General features: G+C 40.2%; 2 protein-coding genes across 6 annotated transcripts in view; both read left to right on the plus strand.

The window, feature by feature from the left end:
* strn4 (striatin, calmodulin binding protein 4) overlaps positions 1-13,579 on the plus strand; it is a 27,084-nt gene extending 13,505 nt beyond the window's left edge. For 3 of the 4 annotated variants that reach the window (XM_061826529.1, XM_061826530.1, XM_061826527.1), the window contains 14 exons: positions 627-812; positions 940-1,114; positions 1,406-1,562; positions 2,038-2,133; positions 2,334-2,452; positions 2,552-2,727; positions 3,829-3,876; positions 4,540-4,661; positions 4,770-4,937; positions 5,011-5,151; positions 5,475-5,573; positions 5,647-5,733; positions 6,552-6,741; positions 9,044-13,579. In XM_061826529.1, coding sequence (XP_061682513.1) covers positions 627-812; positions 940-1,114; positions 1,406-1,562; positions 2,038-2,133; positions 2,334-2,452; positions 2,552-2,727; positions 3,829-3,876; positions 4,540-4,661; positions 4,770-4,937; positions 5,011-5,151; positions 5,475-5,573; positions 5,647-5,733; positions 6,552-6,721 — 1,744 coding nt within the window. In that variant the 3' untranslated portion in view covers positions 6,722-6,741; positions 9,044-13,579. The remainder of the gene's footprint in view (positions 1-626; positions 813-939; positions 1,115-1,405; positions 1,563-2,037; positions 2,134-2,333; positions 2,453-2,551; positions 2,728-3,828; positions 3,877-4,539; positions 4,662-4,769; positions 4,938-5,010; positions 5,152-5,474; positions 5,574-5,646; positions 5,734-6,551; positions 6,742-9,043) is intronic. The other variant, XM_061826528.1, reaches the window with a different exon arrangement.
* Positions 13,580-18,717: 5,138 nt separating this feature from the next.
* prkd2 (protein kinase D2) overlaps positions 18,718-22,504 on the plus strand; it is a 51,298-nt gene continuing 47,511 nt past the window's right edge. For both annotated transcript variants that reach the window (XM_061827564.1, XM_061827563.1), the window contains exon 1: positions 18,718-19,952. In XM_061827564.1, the coding sequence (XP_061683548.1) occupies positions 19,638-19,952 (315 nt within the window). In that variant the 5' untranslated portion in view covers positions 18,718-19,637. The remainder of the gene's footprint in view (positions 19,953-22,504) is intronic.

The raw sequence follows: 22,504 nt of genomic DNA on the forward strand, positions 1-22,504 counted from the left end.
AGGGGGGAGGGGTGGAATAATTCAAGCTTGATTTAAACCACGATTTTTAAGATCGTTTGACCATGAGTTTCAGTTAAGACTACTAACAATGAAAATGGGGTCCCATGTCTTGTCTGACTTGTTGTTTCCAAGTCTTTATTGCAGTGTTACATTTTGATCCTCGATATAATTAATGATTTAAATTAAACAACTGTGGTTTCATGGGTTAAATACCAAACTGGAGCCCGTTTTAGTTCCGAAGGGGGAAGACTGCTTTTGTCCAAATAGAGCTTGAGATGACCAAAACATTAAAACTACGATTGGTAATTATTTCTGATGATGATAATAATAAAACGATTATGAAACCTTACCATTTCAGGCTGGCAACATATTTCAAAGCATCACGATCAACGCAAAAACACAAACTGAACTACTTGGAGTTTAAAGGTGACATCATAGACACTAAGTCATACACTGGCTAAACACTTTTCCATATAATCGCATCAAAGCATCTAATCAGATAGCCCATAGTGGAGCAAATTTGACACCAGGTCTATGTCTGTGATATGCTGTGATATATTAATCATTAATTTCTTATACAAATTCTTCCTCAGTTGCTGACCCAAACCTGTTTCCTCTAAATGTAGGTATCTTGAGGAAGTCGGCTACTCGGACACCATACTAGACATGCGTTCAAAGCGAGTGCGGTCCCTGCTCGGACGAAGCAGTCCTGAGGCCAATGGGCCTCCACTGCCCGAACCCTCCCCAGAGCCTGAGACCCGGGCGGGTGGAGATTCTTTGTTGGTCAGACAGATAGAAGAGCAAATTAAGAGGTGAGACTAAAGAGGAAAGTAGAATATTTTTACAACTTCCACTGATCTTGTTATATTCTGCATGTACACAAATTGAAATGTCCAGTCATTTTCATATAGAGACGTAAACTGATGTATCAATTTGTAGAAACGCAGGCAAAGAAAGCTCAAAGGAACGTCTTGGCGGCTCGGTGCTCGATAAGATTCCCTTCCTGCACGGATGCGAGGACGATGATGAAGACAGCGACGAGGAAGATGACTTCCAAGGCATGGCAACAGACTGCATCGACGGCCCTCGCAAGAGCAAAAAGTCTCGAGTAAAGGTACAATTTTCACTACTTAACTTTTGTTAATAACTAGTAAGCATAACAGACCACTTTGTGACTGACCATTAGTTTCGATTAAAAAAACATAATTGACCATATTTGGACAAATGAGCTGTCTGCCAAACCGCACTGAAAGTATCTTTTACATATAAAATGTATTCGGGCTCCATTTCAAAGTAGTATTGTAACCAAACATAAATCAAACCATAAACACCATTTGAACGTCTTACTAAACTTAATCATATGCGATATTTTTATGAATCCCTATTCTTTTCCTTTCATGTCTAGATGGGTTCAGAGCCCATGACTACAGACCTGGACCCGGACGATGAGGAGGATGAGGACGACTCAGAAGACGCCCTCAGTGAATTTGACTTTCTAGGCTCCGGGGAGGATGGGGAGGGGGCGGGAGAGGCCAGGATCTCTGGGGACGGACGGGAGTTAGGTACGCAGCTACCATGGCAACCATAACTTGCAACATCCTTGCAACAGTTTGTATCTGTCTTTTCTGACTCCCCCTGCTGCACTTCTCTACACACTCATTTTTTTCCTTTTTTTCCTCATTGTCTCAGCATCTCGTCAATAAAACCAACCTCTTTTCCCAACTGGCCGTCTCTTCGTCTCTTTGACTCCTTGCACTGTTGTCGCTGTCATCTGTCTATGGATCTGTGCTCTTGTTCTCTTTTCTCTCGCTCTTGCTCTATCTACATCTTCCTCTCCTGGGGTTGTTTACTCATAAGTATCATGATGTACAAGTATCATGCATGCAGCCTTTACATGTTCATATTGTCCCTCACACAATCTGTATGTAACAAAATGAAGTCTTTATGTTTTTGTCTATATTTGGCCTTCATCATCATCATACTCCATCTCTCAGCATGACTGGATGTGTTGTGTCTCTTTCTTGTCAACGGGTTCAGAGAACCGCAGGAACAAGTTACAAGGCATGATGTCGGACTTTCCCTCAAAACCTGCTCCGCCTCCATCCGTATCTGGACAAGCTCGCTCTGGAGAAGGTAAGACTTGTTCCTTTTCAGACCTCTATGTGCTTATAACTAAGCTTCCGAAATAAGATGCTACAAATTACAGTTTCTCCTCCAACTGTTTTTAAATTTTTACAGGATGCTGGAATAGAAACGAATCACTTCCTGTATTTTATTGTTATGCTTCCAAAAATGTCATGTTAATGCGACTGACACACACTCCAAACCTGTAGGTGGCGTCTTGGGTTTCTCCTCTGATGTCTTCATCATGGATGCAGTCGGAGGCGGTGACATGAACTTGGGTGAACTGGCTGATCTCACTGTTGCCAATGACAACGATCTCTCCATGGATGTAATTAACAGGGTGGCTCAACCCCTATGAATCAGTGATCTGATCCCACTTTGATGATGTAACTGGGTCTGTGTCTGTGTGTGTGTGTGTGCGCTACAGATGCAGGATAACAGAGACGAGTTCAAGAAGACGTGGAACCCCCGTTTCACACTACGTAGCCACTTTGATGCCATCCGTGCTTTGACCTTTCACCCCAGCCAAGCAGTGCTGCTCACAGCCTCTGAGGATGGAACACTAAAACTATGGAACCTCAATAAGGCCATGCATTCCAAGAAGTAGGAACTCTCTGACGTTCTTGAAAATAGAATACAGTAGTGTCTTGAAATTCAAGTGACCTGACATCAGAGTTTTTTGGCGTATGAGGCGTGGTGCCATTGAGCTCATCTCAGATTTCAAGATTCTATATTGTCATTGTACAAGACATAGAATCAAATTCTTGTGCACTAAAGATCATCAGTATAAATGATAATACCAAGTAAAGTCCATTTAAGTTCACTGTCAATTTAAACATTGAAAAAAAAATACCAGTATGTCTTAAATAAACCACATAGCTTTAGCTAATAAGCCAATTTACCAATTGAGCCTATTGCTAACAAGGAATACAAAATGCCATAGATGGGTTAACGAATAACATTGGTCCCGCAGTGTTATAACCCTACAAGCCAGTGGTGCCCAACCAGTCAGGGATCAAGAGCCACATTTTTTATTGTTACTGCAAAGAGCCACATCATACGCATGTACATCATTCCCATCTCACACACATACCTTTGCGCAGACAGATCTATTGTAAATGTCACACCCCAACATGATAACAAAAATGGACTCCTACAAAGTACCGAGACTAGAACGCAGTAATAAAATAAACCAAAAAAATTGCTCTTTCATGCAAACTCCCAGCTAAACAGAGTCCACAAACAAAAATATAATAAACCAAAATGTTTTTTTTTTTTTTTAACTCAAACTTTAATTCATGGGACTTTGTACATTCCTTGGGTTGAACAATCTTCAAATCTGTCTTTTATTTCATTGTTGCCACTTTGAACCAAAATGACCAACTTGTGACTGCGAACTTGATGTAAGCGTGGAGTGAGCTTAAGTGTCGCTGAAGATTTGATAGTTTCAAGTACGATAAAGATGTTTGACACACAAGGTAAAAACGGTTTGGTTGGGAGGCTTGAATGGATGAAAGGCATTTCCATTCATTTCAATGGGGGAAGAAGATCTGAGATGCTTTTTTGTGTTAAGACATGGAAAGAATTAGACTTATTCTCAAAGCACCACTGTATTTGGATTTTACAAATACGATAGTATCTGTCTACTGTGATGTGTAAGTTGTAACCTCTGAAAACGAAGTTAAGAAGAGTTTTCCTCCACAGGAATGCTGCCTTAGATGTTGAGCCCATCTACACATTTAGAGCGCACAGGTGAGTTCAAACATGCCCAAACGAGCACACACACACAAGCACACATCCATCTTCGAACCACTTAGCCTGACTGTTGTAGTGGGCGTGCTGGCACCTATCTCGGCTAACTCTAGGCGAGAGGCCGGGTACACCCCAAATTACATCATTTATTCATCCATTTTCCGTACTGCTTCTCCTCAATAGGGTCGTGGGTGTGCTGGAATCTTATCTCTGGGCTTGACGCCTGGTACACCCTGAACTGGTCGCTTGCCAATCACAGCATAGATATAAACAAACAACCATTTGCACTCACATTCACACTTATGAGCGGGAGCGGTACGGGTGTTAATCAACGTACCACACGTGTTTTTGGGGTGTGGGCGCAATCCAGAGTACTAAAGAAAACTCACACTACCTCTGCGGGAACATGCAAACTCCACACAGGTCAGGCCGGCATTTGAACCTTGGCCTTCAAAACTTTGAGGCAAATATGTTTACCAGTCAACCACCGTGATGCTTCATTGTGGCTGCATCTAGTGGAATTTTAAAACATAATAGATTGACAAAAATATGAATAGCTTAGAATAGGTTCAGCAGGAAAAAAAACCCTTTAAAATAGGTTCATTTGTGAATAGTGAAAATGCGGGGGTTCACCGTATCTGACATATTGTTGTCTTTGTCCAGTGGTGCCGTTTTGTCACTGACTATGGGAGAAGACGGCGAATCTTGCTACAGCGGAGGGCTGGATGGAATTGTGCGGTGTTGGAAAATGCCAGACCTCAACGTGGATCCTTATGACAACTACGGTAAGTGAATGATCATAAGCAGCTGCTGCTGTGTCTGCAGTTGCCAGCTATCTTAAATGAGCTGTTATTATACACACAGTTGTACATATGTTGTGTCACCTCAATTAGATCCTGGCATCGAGAGCAGTGTGCTGGCAGGTCATGAGGATAGTGTGTGGGGTCTCACATACTCTGCAGTCCACCATAAGCTGGCCTCATGCTCAGCGGATGGCACCATTCGCATCTGGGACCCGCAGAACTCTGCCCCCTGCCTGTCTGTCTTCAACAAGGAGAGAGGTAGCTGCATGTGCGTTACTGGAAGTTCGCACTTGTTTTCACATGCAACACATCATGCATGTCTTCTCGACAGAACACGGGACTCCCACCTCGGTAGCTTTCGTGGCTTCTGACCCCAACCAGGTGGTGGTGTCATTTGACGCGGGTGAAACTCTCCTCTATGACCTTAACAGTGAGCAGAGCATCACGGCACTAGAGACGCAGACCAAGGATGGTATGTCCCGGACTGTTGCCCAGCCTTGGTCATTCACTACTATGTGATGTTTGTATTAGTCAATTGGAACCCAACTTCATGTTGCCATCGACGTGTATGTATTTGTCAAGAATGTTTTTCAATATGTGGAAGTCAGATAAGTTTAGGGACCTCAGACTCGTGTATGTATTATGTAATACCTAAGCACACAATGTGTCGGAGTCGTGAGAAAAGATGACAGAGTTCATGGAGTGAATGGCACACTGCATGTGACATAGCCACAGACTGTTCAACTTGAGGCATGCGGTGAGTCTGAAGCACTCACAGTTCATTGTTCTTTGCAGGAAGTGAACTAATAAATCGTGTGGTCAGTCACCCATCTGAGCCCCTCTCAATCACTGCACACGAGAACCGAACCATCCGCTTCCTTGACAACAAGACCGGTATTTACAGTTTTATAGTTAATGGTCAGGTTTTGTGCAACACCAGCACATTTAAATATAAATACTTTTTCAGGTAAAGTGGTCCACTCCATGGTGGCCCACCTGGATGCAGTTACATCTCTCACTACAGATCCTAAAGGCACTTACCTCATCTCTGGCAGTGAGTAGCAAACAACATCACTTCATATTTTTATTTCAAGAGCAAAGAGCACTTTCATTGGAATTCATACAGCATAAAATTAACATCTCCACATTTCATTCAGTATAAGTTGTCCTTCTTTGATAAATATTTTAATACTTTCAATTTTAATTTTTTGTGGGGATGATGAGTAGAATGTTCACTCTTATGGTCTGAAACAATAATTACATTTACACTATAAACCAAATACTGTACAGGCTCTCCAAAAGTATTGGAAGGTCATGGTCAATTCCTATTGTTTTGGCTGTATACTGAAGACATTTGGGTTTCTGATGAAAAAAATCATCCTGAGACAAAAGTTTAGAATTCAAGCTTTTATTTCATGGTGTTCACATGTACGCTCACCACAGTATTTTTGCAGTCACAGTATAATATTTTCTCAGTAACAAATGTACATTCCCTTTTCTACTCATTCTTTTATTCACTCTTTAGCGTCATTATTTTAAGACATTATTTTCTGCTAATTTCAACCCCCCAAACTCTTTTAATCATTGCATTTTCCCCACATCTTATGCTTTCACATTAGTCTTGTACGTTGTTTATACAATATATACACAATGTTTTGTTCATTCAAAATTATTGCAATGTACAATTCCAATGTAAAATAATATAAACATCCTCAACGGGGCACATTGCTCCGGTGTCTGCGTATTACTATGATATTCTTTGATAGAATGTGTCAGTTAATGTTTTTTTTTTCCTTTTTCAAGCAATTAATCTCACACTCGCCCCAATTTTAGAGAGAATGTTTTTCCTTTTTCCTTATTTCTAATTTGCAGGCCACGACTGCTCAGTGCGCCTGTGGATGCTTGACAACAGGACCTGCGTGCAGGAGATCACAGCTCACAGGAAAAAACACGACGAGGCCATTCATGACGTGGCCTTCCACCATTCACAGCCCTTCATCGCCAGCGCTGGCGCCGATGCACTTGCCAAGATCTTTGTCTGATAGCTCTGAGGTCCGATCTGGTGAGGGGGGAATGAGAATTCAACAACTTAAACAATTTGCTGCAGTTGACTAGCAAAGGCGGCTTCGTGGATGACTGGTTAGCACATCTGCCTCACAGCTCCGAGGACAGGGTTCAAATGTCACCTCCCCTGTGTGGAGTTTGCATGTGCCTCTCGTACCTGCATTGGTTTTCTCTGCGTAGTCTGGTTTCCTCCTACATCCTAAAGAGATGCATGGTAGGTTAATCGAAAACTATAAAATTGCCCATAGGTGTGAATGGGAGTGTGAAATGTTGTTTATTTAACGCTCTGCGATTGGCTGGTGACAAATTCAGGATGTACGCAGCCTCTCGCCTGAAGAGAGCTGGGATAGGCTCCAGCACACTAGCAATGGGAAATGGATGGATGGGTGGACGATGAGGAGCAATAATAATGGAGGAATTCTTTTATACTTTTAGCTTCATTCAAACAAAAGGTAAATAACCATTTTTTAATTTCACGATGGAATTGAACAACAAGTCTCAAACATTTAACGTTTTTCTGTCTAAAATACATATCTCTAAGTATCACAGTAATTATCAAGATTAAAATACGGTAGCATAGTACGCCCAAGTGTTAATCAGAGACAATAGAGGTTTTATTACTAAAAAGTACAGCGATGCCTCGTCTTAAAAGTTTAATTTGTCCGTGACCACACTTGTATCTCAAATTCCCCATTGAAATGGATGGAAATGCGATTAATCTGTTCCAGCTATTATGCTCCTCTGGTGCATGTCTTGGCCGCCACCAGTACAGTATACTGTAATAGTCATTCAGATACAAAGAAATATTCACAAGTAGTTCACTCATTAAACTCCACTAATATTACTCTTTTTGCATAAGATAAAGAAATTGCACCTCAGACTAGGGCTACAAGGTATGTTTTTTTAGCATCCTCATCGCAATGTGTGCATGTCCAATATTCACATTGCTAGATCCTGCAATGTCGGAGGCAAAAGAACTCTGGTATCTAACTTGCACTTCACGCATCATTCTATCAGTTGTACAATCTGTACAATTGTAGTCTGAATACTTGAACAGAGAGCAAAACATTCCCCAACAAACATATTCTTGCTTCAACATTTTTCACTCTTACTGTGGTTAACTACAAAACTGTCATGTAAAACAAATAATTAACCTGAATTTCCCCTAACTTGAGTGCTTGTAAACAGTGATAAGAAAAGCTAGACTTTCTAATACATTTGCACTGTTCTTATGGTAAATAAGAACATTTCAAACAACACTTGGCGCAAGCTAGAGGTGTCCCTAGGTACTCTGGAGAGGATGTTTAAGACAGTCCATTCTTCAAGGAGCACTTGAGCTAATGTTTGTATTCTTTTAATACAACTTGTAAGCAGACATCTTATCATAATGTAGCTAGCTAGTCCTACCACGAACGTTTGTACATAAAAATTTATATGGAATTCATCCACTAATGTTTATGGAAACATTGGTTTGTGTGTGCATTTGTTGACAACAGTGAGTTGCAAGAGCAATCCTATTTGGTCAAAGCCAGGTGAGGTGTCTGAGGGTTCGTCTTCATATGGATAGTACATTACACGGATGTTACACCACAAAAAAATCCAACAGACTTTTGGGCATCGTGGGTCCAAATATTGGACGTTGATTGTGTCACACGAGGGCAAGGACTTTTGTTGTTACTAACAAAATATCTCTGGCTCGATCTGGAAAATCAGTGTGGATTGGAAATCAGGGCAATAATGGGGCTAAAATTTTGTAGTGTTATTGAGGCAAAAAGTGCAGACTGCAATGTCTCTATATTGTAACTACCGTAGAATTACAGATTAATTAAAAACAAATGGATAGTGTTATGAACGTGCTAATAACTATCCTTATGACAGTATAACTGGGCATGAAAAGAAATATTTTTTTCATGCCTGGACACTTACATAAAGGAAGCCTTCACACAAATAATTCAATTATACTTTTGTCCTCTGTTAAGTTTCTATTGAAACTATAAAACACTGTCCAAAAAATACATAGAGGGAAAATGAAAAATGTTTTTCACATCTCAAGTGTGTTATCCTGTATTTTTTTTCACATCGCAATACACTGTTTATTGTAGGGTGCCAAAAAATCCGCAATGTAATTTTTACAATTAAACTATACTCGGGAAGTGATACATTTCAGGACCACTAGAGGGCGCTAGTGTACCACTAATGATATGTACACTACACTTTGAAAACCGCTGCAATAAGGCACCAACATAATTTTAATGTGACGTTATGTGATTTTTTTTTGTGTTTGTTTTTGTTTTCCCCAGACACCGTTGACTGTGCTGAAAGAGACTACAGTGGACACAGTTTCCCCTTCGTATACACACACACACACACGGACACACACATTCTGTTGTCCTGCACCCCACTGGCTGGGTTTTGTCACAGGACAACACCTACCCTCACTTCACTGTTTTCTGCCTCAATGACTCGTCGTTTCACGAACCACACTGCTTAGTTTTTTTTATTCTAGAAGCTCGAGGTGCAGCATCTGGTAGAGATCCCGCTTTTTTCTACACTACAATATGCTTTTCTGATTTTTCCTTTTTTTTTTAATTCCGAGTTGACCGATGGTTGTATCCAAGCAGCATGTGCACTTATGCTCTCTGACTTTACTGCTCGTATTTTGAGGACCACCAAGTAAACTCGTGCATGGTGCACAAATGCAAAGCATTAATATTGTGCGGCTGACGAGGATGTAAGTGTTACCAAATCGTGGAATCAATGTATGTATGTCACATTCCAAAGACTTGAGGAGGAGTTTGTCTTTTTGTCTTTTTTTTTTTTAATTCATGGTCTTAGAATGTTCAATATGGCAGTGTTTTAACTTTATAGCTTTAATTTCAACTTGGCCATGACCCACTTTTACTGTACAAATATCATAGAATGTTCATCCCCAAGAATTTCTCCACATTTGAGGCTGATGCCATTTTAAATCAGTAGTGTGAGAACACAGTTACAGGTTGAGGGAGTGCAGTGTGTGAGGCCAGTGTCCAAGTTCCCAGCAAACTATGTGGTTTGCTGCTTTTTTTACTGTACAGAGGTGTGTGTGCGTGTGCACGTGAGTGCGTGTGTGCACTAGTCAAATGGTGCTATGAAAGCCTGCATTAGTTCAGGGACATTTGCTGAGTGTGACTTGCAGTGTTGACATTACTTTTGAATCATTTCATTTACTTGTCCTTCATTTCACGTTGACTTCTAAATTCCTCATCTGGTGTGTGTTTGTTTGTGTGTGTGTGTGTGTGTGTGTGTGTGTGTTAGAGAGGGAGCTCATTTCTTTATATTCGTTCTTGTTCCTTTCATTATTATCACTTGTACTTCTGCATTCAAACATCAGTACATCATCCTGGTGGGGTTCCCACTTGTTCTATGGCGTGCAAAAGTTGCACTGTAATACCTTAGTCCCCTAGAGATTCGTGGCGTAGTTGGCATGTCTCCACAAAGTCTTGCTCAGGAGAAACGGATCTAATGGGGGAATAATACATTTTTCAATCGCACCCAATTTTTGTCGCTACGTATAGGAAGCGTCCTCGTGAGGAGAGATGCTGTGAAAGAATTCACTTTTGCTTAGGAACATGCAGTCAGAGCACAAAAATGGCTGCTTGGTTCTACTATTTTGTTAAGGGAATGTGTCACCAGTCTTGGAGGACAGTTTACTATTGGGACATATTTATGACAAAAAAACAAAACAAAAACAACAACAAACGGCATTTAATATATTACCTCGTAGGGATAGTAATTTTCACAATAGGGAATTTGAATAATCAATCAAATTTAAATTTGGAATGAAAGAAGTGAATGTGAATGTTCTGAACTCCTGTTTTGTCTTATCAAATTGACTAATGCTGCCTACAGGAGTTACTATATCATCGCTGTATGGCGAAAACCTCCCACGTCCAAATTTGACTAATTTCATATTTCTTGCACAAATCAATGCTATTAATCACTTTCCATGTGAGTCTGTTATTTAAAAATACTGACCAATTTAAAATGTAAATGGCTTGCTCTCTTAGATGCTGAAGTGAAAATGGCTCAACAAACATGCTGTTTTTTTGTTTTCCCTAAAAGTTACGATTTTGAATATGTGAGTTTACTGCCCGATGAAACCAATATTACTGTATGTGGTGGTAGCTTAACTTCCCTTAGCTCAGTGGTTCCCAAACTATTTTAGGTATGCCCCCTTTTTGGAGATGAATTTTTCAGCGCCACCCCAGCTTGGAATTTTTCTAGGGGGACTTGGGAGGGTGTCTCTGAAAATTTTAAAGCAGGGGTTGAGGCTGCTGGAACACTCCACCCCCAAAACATTAACAACAGCAGCTGGGTGTAACTTAATAATGAAAACTTTTCATGATAGTTGATAGTTGCCCAACCCTTCATCACGCTACACCCCCCAGTTTGAAAACCAATGCCCTAGTTGATGTGATGTGTTCTTTAGACATCAGCTCTTAACAATTAGTCGAATTACAGTGCTGTGAAAAAGTATTGTTCCCCTTCTCAATTTTCTATATTTTTGCACATTTTCCCCACTTTAATATTTAAGATTATCAACGAAAAATAAATATCAAACAAATACAGTCCCCTCCAAAAGTATTGAAACTTCAAGGTCACTTCCTTTGTTATTGTTGTGTACTAAAGACATTTGGTTTTGGATCAAAACATTAATTTCAGACAAGTTCAGAATTCCAGCTTTTATCTCAAGTAATTTCCATTTATGTGTGTTAAACACCTTAGGACAGAGCACCTTTTGTTGAAAATTTTCATGTGAGCAAAATTATTGGAAGAGACATTATTGAATTAAATTGAGGAACATTTAATATTTGATGGCGTAACTACAGTGGAACCTCGGAGTTTCAACATAGTTTGTTCATGTGAGGTGTTCAAAGTCCAATTTATTCAACCGCCGAAACATTGTGTATGTTTTATTTCATACGTTTAATCCGTTCCCAACCTCCAAATAGTAAATTTGCATATTAATTCCTATTTATATGTAAACATGCACTCCCAGTATTTAAACAATGAAAATGCATGTTAATTGACAGCATAATAATTGTAAAATTAAAATCAACTTTCATCTATATTATTTACAGCGATGTGATTGCATCAGTGGAGAGATGAGGAGGCAGGGAGGGAAGGAGCAAGGGTTAAGCCTTAGAATTCACTCTGCATTTCTTTTATTTGTGGCTTGTTTTGTAACGCTAGTCACTTCTTTAACAACATTAGCTGCCTTTTATTATATTTTTATTTTTTAGGATAGTCAAAATAGTCGACTTAGTCATATGATACCGGTTAGTAAGATCCAAAACACACACCCCATCTTCATACTTGGTGATTGCCTTGTTCCTTAAATCCACTGTTCTTTGCATAACCTTCCTTTTCCCTCTGCTGCTGGTAGTACTACTGTCCTTCTTTTGTGTCCACAGCAAGGAAACACTGGGGAAAAATACAAAACTAATCTTCAAAAGTACTTGCAAATGTGACGAGTATTCTCGCTATGACTCCCTGACCTGAAGTGGCCAGTGGCTTGTCTCTGCAACCTTTCCCAGTGTTTTTGGCATGTTCGGGCTCCGAGAATTGAGTCAAACTTGGAGGCATGTTTTACTCAGATTTTTTTTGCTTGAAGTCCAATTTCTGCGAGTCGTTTGAATTCCAGGTTTCCGCTGTACTGTATTGCGTTAGTTGGTTCTGTGTGGGAAAAAAAGTGATTACCCCGCTTCCCCCGCCCACACACACTCAAAAAATCAAGAATTAATACTGTTTTATCTCAATTTTTAGTTAATTTGCACTGATCACAGCCAAGCCTATTCAATCAAGAAAAAAATAAGTCAGACAAAAGAGCAAAAAAGGTTGCAAAAAAATGACGTGCTCCAAAGACGTTTTCTGAACATGCAAGAAATAAAGTAATTGACAGTCAAAATCAATTTCTAAAGCTTTAGGATTCCAGCGAATCATAGGGAGAGGCATCATCTCGCATGGTAAAAATATAGAACAGTAGTAAACCTTCCCAGGAAAGGAAGATTAAACCAATATTATAATGAACTGCAGGCCTCCATTGCCTCAGTTAAGGTCAATGTTCATGACACAATAATAAGGAAGACACTGGGCAAAAAATGGCATCCATTAAGGTAGAAACCACAGTGCCATGACCTTAAATAGACTGTCCATGCTCAAAACCTCTACTTTTTTGCTGATATTAAACAATTCTGCAAGGAAGAGTGGGATAGAATATCTCCACAGAGAGGTGAAAGCCTTGTTGCTAGTTATGCGCTTGATTTGAGTTGCTGCTGAGGATGGGCCAACCAGTTACCCGGGGGGACCATGACTTTTTCCACACATTGCCAGGTAACGTTGAATTATTATTTTCCTGCGTGAATAAAATCACAATTTAAAAACTACATTTTAGGTTCACAGATTATAATTGATATTTACATTTGTTTGATGATCTTAAAGTGGGGAAACTATGCAAAAATACAAGAATTTGAGATGAACCAATAGTTTTTCACCACACTTTGTTCTGGCCACTCAAGTAGGAATTCAGAATAAGTTCTTATGATTGTCCGATTTACAACTCTTAATGATAACAGGGTACCTCAGTTTCAGTAGAATGCAAGAGGACTTCAATCTTCCAGTTTTCTCCATTCAGGGCTGTTTTTCCTCCCCTCTCTGGGTTCATATAAAACCTTCTGCTTTGACAAATGGAAAAACAACGTTACTGCATCAACCATAATCGCAGATGCTCTGTAAAGGGTGGGGCATTATATGATGTGATTTGAAGGCTTTCTTGATTAAAAACTTTTTGCTCCTCAGTTTCAGTTTTCTAGCCTGAAAATATTGTTTTTGGATAATTACTGAAAACAGTTGTCTGTTAAAAGGAGAGTTTGGATTTATTTTTCAGTTCACATTTGTAAAGCAGATAATTAGACTTGAGAAATTTGATCTGTTAAAAACAGCTGCCAGAACTGGCGCCCACTTGTGCTTCTAAATTGATTAACAGGAAACCACCGTGCCTGAGGAAAAATGACGAGAGACAGAAGGTATGACCTAGAAGGTGTCTGATTTTTTTTTTTTTTTTTTTTTTTTTTTTTTTTTAAATGCACTAGCAGGTCCAGTCATTGTTGAGCACATCCCCACGGGCTTGGGCTTGTTACCCAATGAAAGCACTTTTCTGTGTTTACTGCTGCCAAATGATATGGAATGTCCGTTATTTTCGTATGAAAAGCGCTGAATGCTGACTAGTTACAGTTTTGACACTGATTGCTCTGGATATTGGAAAGGGGACAAAAACACAACGTTCGACCTTACTGGTCAGGACTGCACTGTGTCTGATAACCATGACAAAAATTTCAAAAAAAAAAGAAAACTCCTTGGGGCTATACATTATAAGTCATGAATCATCACCTCCTTGGTAGTGAATAAATTACACGTCTTGGCGTGCTTCGGACAAGTATCAGTTACATCATCAAAGGGATGGTGTGGAGATGGTAGGAAAAGATGGAAAATCATGATGCTTATTAACTAAGCTATCGTGTCATGAAGTTGCAAAACACCCAAATAATTAGTAGGGTGATAGCAGAGCGTAACCAAGTTTGAACACCAGCAAAAAACAATATGCGTCTCCAGATGTGAAAATATTCACGGCCTCAAGCCGCCCCCGGAACACAAGTTTAATGAATGTCATCTGAGAAAGGGTTCAGGTTAAAAGTATATTGGGATTATTATTATCTATAATAATAAATTGCTTAGTTAACCTTTTAGTCCCACAATGAGCAAATTTCCATTTCAGTAGCAGTAGTGGATGTAGGAAATATATATATATACAATGAATAGCATGCAAGCGAAGGCATAAAAGTACGTTTACAAAATAGAAATCTCAATTATTGCTTGTGCAAAAACTATCCAATTAAATCAGTTATTTGTTTGCAAAGTTGTGTGCTGAGTTTTGTGATCTGGTTCATCTCATCTAATAAGTTGATTTTCAAAAGGTGTGAAAACAGAATCGGTAAAGGTGAATTCATCCATCGACGCAGATATTTTTGACAATGCTGTTAAAATCTCATACTTTGAATCAGGCTGCTATGCGTCTTCCCTTAGAAGGTCGATGAAAATAAGCAATAATCATCATCATCAATAAGAATATAACTAAATTGTGAAGCCATAATTTATCGATTACAATTACTGTATAGAGTAATAATTGTTCTGCAGCTGATAGTATTCAGAATTATTTTTTAGCCTTATACAAAATATACTGCAATAACTGTTAACTGGTAATGTCCTTGATAAAAATTTTAAACTAAAGAAAAAAAAAAAAAGACAGGTGAAACGGTGGAGTAGAGCGTTACCCTTACAGTTCTTAGGACCGGGGTTCAAATCCCAGCCCTGCCTGTGAGGAGTTTGCATGTTCTCTCTGTGCCTGGGTGGGTCTTCTCCGGGCACTCTGGTTTCCTCCCACATCCCAAAAATATGGATTCATTGGATACTCTAAATTGCCCTGAGGTATGATTATGCCCTCTGATTGGCTGGCATGACATCTGGGATAGGCTCCAGCACTAACCGTGACCCTTGTGAGGATAAGTGGGTCAGAAAATGGATGGTGATTCGAATTCAGACCAATGTGTTGAATTTTTTTCTGGTAAAGTAGTAGTTTTTATACATTTGCAGCTTTATGTCTTTGTAAAGGAGTGTATAACACCAAATGCTATCGGTTTGAAGTTAATTTTTTTGCGAGGCTGTGTGCTTTCATGTGTGACAAATGGTTGATGCCTCATAAATAATGCCTTTTATCTCAGGTTGTTTTTTTCTTTTGACATCAAATTAGAAGCACAAGAAGGGGCCAGTGAGGGTTATTTTTTAAAAGTTTATTTTTTTACAAATAATGTAATACTGTCATGAGTTAATGATGATGCTTTTTTATTTTGTTTACTCTCCCTTTCAGTCACAACCAAAACATATATAGTGACGTCTAGTTTTAGTACTTAGAATAACTTAACATATCTTTGATAACACATTTTCAACAAAATACTAGTTATTAATGCAACCAGAAGTTGCACAACTAGGTTACATGGAATTTTAGTCTCATAAAAGCAGTTGGAACAACAATGTCAGGAACTGACCTGCCACGATTTATTAGTATTTTGCAGGTTTTATTTGACGTCCCTTTAAAATAAAAATTATATATATGAGGCTGCATTAATAAATGTCGATCTGCAACACTGTAGCTTGTGAGTTTTGCTAATGCTCACCCTGCAATTCTCCAGGAACCAGACCAATCTAGAGTCTTTGCCCATTTTACCCAAATTCAGCTGATATAGGCTTCTGCCCCCACTTTTGAGAGTGCAGACAAATTAGTGAGTCATGTGGCAAAAACTAAAACGTTGATAGATGTAGACGATGCTACTCTGCGTGCTGTAACTGTCCACCATCTCTGCTGTCTTGCATTTTTGATTGCAGAAATGACTTAAGATGTAAAACTTTTCTAGTGTTTTAATCATTCGTCCTTGCTAGTCTTAGGGTTCACTTGTAATTGATAGACATTGCAGATCTTGTTAATAAGAAATCTCAAAGTACATGCAAAAAACAACGAAAAAAAACAAAACCAAAATGTTAGCAGTCAGAGGCCAAGGTAATGGACACATTTTTTGTTTTTATTTTTTTTATTTGCAATTTATCACTGTGTGATACTTTGTACATCATATATTAAGCTGCATTCAAACGATCTCTAACTTACAAGGGATAAGAGACCTCCTTTTTGTTTTTGTTATATATATTTTCTAACTGCATTCTAGCTTCTATCAAATGACTTGTTTTGTTTGTTTTATGGGTCGCTTCTCATATGTCAATAAGATAAAAGGATAAAAATTGATTTTGTACAGTAACACTGTGTGTCTCTTGTCATTTGTTGACTTGTTTGCAATGCCCAAAGAATCTTGCAATCCCTAAGAAAACAATTACAAAACAAAATACAAACAAAATAACAAAATATTAGGTATGCTTGAAAATTTAATTCTTGTGCCTTCTTTTGTTGGCTTTCCACGTTCTCCCTGTGCTTCCTCCCACCTTCCAAAACCAAAGACATCCATGTTAGATTTAATGACTACTCTAAATTTTCAATGTGTATAGTTGTTTGTGCCCTTCCATTGGCTGCCATCTGACTCCAGGGTGCACCCACCTTTCACTGTCAGCCAGGGTAGGTTCCAGTTCCTCCAAGAACAAGATGACAATAAGAAATATAAAAAAAAAACCACATGGATCTTACAATAGTTATTGCGTAATACCTAAAATATTAATCTAAGATACTCTGGCACACTCGACTCCTACGTAGGCAGAAGTGGAACGCCCATCAAATACAGTAATTTGATTTTATATTTCCTAGTCTTGTAATTTTGTTTGCCAATGTTATTATGGCAGAAGAAATAGTTAATGTTAGTTTGTTACTGTGGAACAGTGGATAACTTTTTGGCATGTGCTTGGCAGTTCTGAAGATTGGGGTTCAAATCATGGCCCCGCCTCTGTAGAGTTTGCATATTGTCCCTGTGCCTGTGTGTTTTGTTCCTGGGTACTCCAGTTTCCCCCCTTATCCCAAACACATGCGTTAATGTGAGATTCTAAATTGCCCTTAGGTGTGATTGTGTTAAAACATGCATGGTAGGTTCATTGAAGACTCAAAATTGCCTATAGATGTGAGTGCGAATGATTGGTTGTTTTTGTGTGCTCTGTGATTGGCTGGCAACCAGTTCAGGGTGTACCCTGCCTTTTGCCCAAAGGTAGCTGAGATAGGCTCCAGCACTCTCACGACCCTTTTGAAGATAATTGGCTTAGGAAATGGATGGATGGATGGATGAAAAAGTAACATCCATTCATCCATTTTCTTAGCCGCTTATCCTCACAAGGGTCGCGGGGAGTGCTGGAGCCTATCCCAGCTGTCAACGGGAAAGAGGCGGGGTTCACCCTGAACTGGTTGCCAGCCAATCGCAGGGCACATTGAGACAAACAGCTGCACTCACAATCACACCTATGGGCAATTTAGAGTGTCCAATTAATGTTGCATATTTTTGGGATGTGGGAGTAAACCCACGCAGGCACGGGGAGAACATGCAAACTCCAGACAGGCAGGGCCGGGATTGAACCTGGATTCTCAGAACTGTAAACCCAATGCATTACCAGCTGATCCACTGTGCCGCCCGGTAAAGTAACATTTTATATATTTACCAGTTTTCATTGTTAGTAATCACAGTCCCCGTTTGTGTTTGCTAATGTTTGTATGACGGAAATAGCAGTTTATGTCATAGTTTCATTTTTGCATTAATTACTCCTTTTTAAAATTTTTTTTTTTTTTTGACAGTCACCAAGCATGCGGAGTCCTCGTAGCTCAGTGGTTAGAGCACTGGTTAAGTAAACCAGGGGTTCTGGGTTCGTATGCCACTGGGGGCCTCCACTCCAGCAGGGTTGCGTCAGGAAGGGCATCCGGTGTAAAAATTGTGCCAAACATAAATGTGCGTTTCATCTGAAATGACGCGCTGTGGCGACCCCGAAAGGGACAAGCCGAAAGAAACTTGTACTTCTCACCAAGCATGCACTGGATTTATCATATGTTTTGTTGAGTCATTTTAATATTTTATTTAGAACAAGTCTGTTTTTACACCACAATAATGAACACGTTTGTAGATGAATATCTAAAATGTCAATAAGTGATTGTCTTTGGAAACGCAGAATATTTACATAAATACAATGCATACAATACAGTGGTGCCCTGCTTACATGCCGTTCACCACCTGTGCAAACCCTTATTTGTGGATTTTATTTTTTTTTTTGGGGGGGGGGCCCAAGCACCAGCAGTGCCAACTCATTTTTTGTGGAAAATGCTTATTGGAGGTATAACAACAATTATTCAAGAATTTATCATGGTCAGGTACTCGCTATTTTCCTTTTTTTTTGGGGGGGGGGGTGTACTTCAGCTCCCTCCCTATCCACTGCATTTAGCTTTCTTATTTGAATGGATTATTTGACTCTATTGAAACTAATTATATTGCCACACGGAACAAGTATGTAGATAAGGTGTGGTACTGTTAAGCTGCTCGGACATAGGTATGCCTTGAGAGACTGCTTGGCTGAAGTGTGTAAAAAAAAAAAATGGGTGGGGGGGCAGGAAATGCATTTCCGCAGAGGGACATTAGAAGGAGGAGGAGGGTGAGTGTGTTTTTCCAGCGTGGAGTTTACCCCCAAGGCTATGAAGGAAGTTCTATGCAACAGGGCCCATAATGCCAAGAAAGTAAAGCGAGGAGGAGGCGGGGCCAGGAGACAAAGCAGCCCCGCCCTTGGTGAGATGCTATTGGCTGGACAGCGAGTCAATCAGAACACTTCCTGTTTGGAAGCGAGGGAGGAGCCCGCAGTCACTCAGCTCGCTTTTCCTTTTCTTTAAAAAAAAAAATTTGTGAAGTTGAAACTGACTCGTAAAATGAGCGCAGTCTCTCGCTCGCGTTTATTCTCACCGCTTCCTGTGCGGGGGGAGGCCATTTTGTAACTGCAGAAAGATTTTTACCTGCCGTCTCTCGTTTTGCCTTCACGTTCGCGTGTGTGAAGTTTTCTCCACGGCGAGGAAGAAAAGTGTCGGCAGCAGGAGAAGAAGCTAAAGGAGGAGAGATATCGGGCTAGTTTTCCTTCCCAGTGTGAGGTTGTGTGTTTCTCGTGTAAGAGAGAGGAGACACCGGGAAGAAAGAGCACAAAACACTTCCTGGAGATCAGAAAAGGGACCCCTTCCTTTATTCCAAGGGGAAGCTGGAGACTATGCTCCATCTTCCTGCGTGGGTGAGCTTGTGAATCTTTTCCCGAGAGTGTTGAGCGCTTCATCACACAAGGTTGTTTGGGAAGATGGCCAACGCAAGCCCCTGCATGCCTTCCTCGGGCCAGATCTTTTTTCCTCCGGGGGTCTCCACGCTGCACGGTTCGGCCGCCGTGACCCCGGTCCCCGTGGCATCGGTGTCTCCGCAGGGCGGCTTCAACGCGATGGACTTGAACCACGGGCAGGCTCCGTCGGGGGGCACCGCGGTGCCCTCGGCGCCCCCGACTCTTGCAGGGGTGTCCTTCAGCATCCAGATCGGCCTCACCAGAGAGTCTGTGCTGATGGCACAGAGTGCGGATTTGGCCTACGTGAAACAAATTGCCTGCTCCATTGTTGACACCAAGGTAGGCACATGTAAATATGCACACCCCCCTTCCACACACGTGTATGGACACACTCTTTCTGGCCAGTTTGGTCTCCGTTCCCGTGTGTCATTGTTGCAAGAGGGAGTCGTCACATTCGAGCAAGAAATTGGCACCAGACTAGGAACATTTGACCGTTTTGCTGTAATTAAGTAATTACCACAAAACCGAGCTCAATTGGGCTTTGTTGTGCTCCGTCCGGCACACAAGGGCGGTGAAAACTTATACTTGTACGCCAAGAACAAGCATCACAGCTCTTCTGTGATGCAAGTGTCGAGGCACGTCACAATGGAAAATGAATGAGTTCAATTGTTCACAATTTCATCTCTTTAGATTTGTTTCATGAAATGCATGATAACATTTCCAAGATTGTTGTCATTAAACAGATGCAGTATTTCATGTATAGACTACAGCTGTACCTTCAGGTCCAAGTGACCCAATTGCTGAGGTTTTGGCTGTAATTTGTTCTGTTCTCAAAAAAAAAAAGAGCTTCGAGTGCTATGTGGTGGGAGAAAATTAAGCTCACTTAACAATATGCAGCGTTTTGTCAGCGAGTGAACAATTCTTCAAAAAAGAAGCTTCAAGCTCCTAATGCCACTGCCACTTGAACTTTATTGTCAAATTAAACACCGAAGACAATTAATTGTGAATTTAAACACTGTCATTGCTTTGCTTTACTGTCCCCGATCTTAATGCTAACACGTATTGGGGGAAATGCCATAGACACACTGACAAGCAGTATTATGAACCATTATGCAACAGTCATTTGAGCACAAATAATACAGCAACACATTTAGACAACTAACACTAACAGATTTACTCTGCGAATAATTAATTTGACTGTGGTTTACAGAGAAGCTGTGACCATCTTCATGTATATTCATGTTTATGACCACTTGAATTTTTGGACTCAAGCAGAGGAATCACTGTCAGTAACAAAAATATGACAATACAAGTAAATAGTCTTAAATTATGGAACAGGTAATTCCTCAATTGACAGTTGTGTTATCGTGAGCCTTTATTATTGCTGCAGCAATTATACTGTTTTGGAGGTACAGTATATGAATATAAGCATTGGATGGATGGGGATAGCAGTGGACTGTAACATGTGAAGCTACTGGAGAGAAACTGCAAACACCAATTGAGAAGTACTTTGCAAGAGTCAAGAAAATGAGCATTAAAAAGAATTCTTTTTGGTTCTCCTTCGTTCGTCTCTTTGCCGCACTTGTACTGTGAACCTCCCTGAAATACCTTGAGCTTTCCCATGATATCGCAATAATTATTGTATTGTGGAATTAATATATTGATGAAACCGAACAGTGAGAAACAGATATTCGCTAATGTATGAATACACACACACACACACACATCCCCAGGTAGCTAACAACATCAGAAGGACAAGTACACTTGCATTGAATTGAAGCAAAAATGTAAAAAAAAAAGTTCAATTATATTTAATTGCTGTATCTTTTCATGAAGTTTAATTTAGAGCGTCATTTCTCTTGTGAAAAAACACATTACAACTTATTTTGTTTTTTGTGGGGGTTGAATGGAACTGATTAATAGTATGTCTCTTCATGTGCATAAGGAGATTAATTGAGATACGACTCTTATAAGTTATGAGCATGTTCATGGAGGCAATTAAACTTGTATCTCAAGTCACCACTTTACGTTTTCCCCTTTGAAGTTATCCCCTTGGCGGCAAACACACTTTCTTCGCCTTCCCTGCAGCTCCTGCAAGAACTTTTCCAGGAATCACCACATATTGCCACCTTGATGTTAACCATATAAACGAGTACTCTGGATGACCACCTTAAGTGTTGGATAGAAGGAAAAAAAATAACACATAGTCAATCCGGGTAAGTAGTGAGGTTGCTCCAGCACAGCGATGTTTTTCTTGGCCAGGAACTGTCGGATGCTCAGGGCACTCTGAGCAGGCATGTCATCATGCCACAGTCCTCACCTCTTCTGGCAAACTAAACGAAGCATACACCGCACAATCTCTTTGTAGATGTGCTAGTTGATCATCTGGCTTACACTGAAGGGGAAAATGTGTATTTTGAGTTTGAATATACAGTATCTTTTGTGACCCCAGACCTGGAAATATTCTGACACACCTCATATAATGTGAAAGGAGCAAATATTCTCCCTGGCATTTTTTTTTCATTATGTTTCACCACCTAATAAGATTCATTATAAGGGCTTTACCAACTGTTTTTGCCAGGTATTTATTAAAGGTTAATTCTTGATTCATAGTTAGCATTTGTTTAAATGCTTCATACCAAGAGCTGTTGCTGATATGTTATGTAATATTTTATTTTGCCGTTTTCTAAGTATGCAAGGATGCTTTGAAATTTCATGCTGTCACGTCCCATCGGAACGGGAGTAGGACCCAAATGCAGGAACTCGGAAGACGAAAGGTAGTTCAAGAAGAGACACGTTTATTGTATGCAGGGGTCGGGGATCGAGCAGGCAGTCCGGTGCAGCAGCGGTAGTTGTGACGTCGGGCGAAGAGAACAGATGAGCGGACAGGC

Source organism: Syngnathoides biaculeatus, chromosome 8 (genome assembly GCF_019802595.1).
Source record: "Syngnathoides biaculeatus isolate LvHL_M chromosome 8, ASM1980259v1, whole genome shotgun sequence".
NCBI classification, from domain to species: Eukaryota; Metazoa; Chordata; class Actinopteri; order Syngnathiformes; family Syngnathidae; genus Syngnathoides; species Syngnathoides biaculeatus.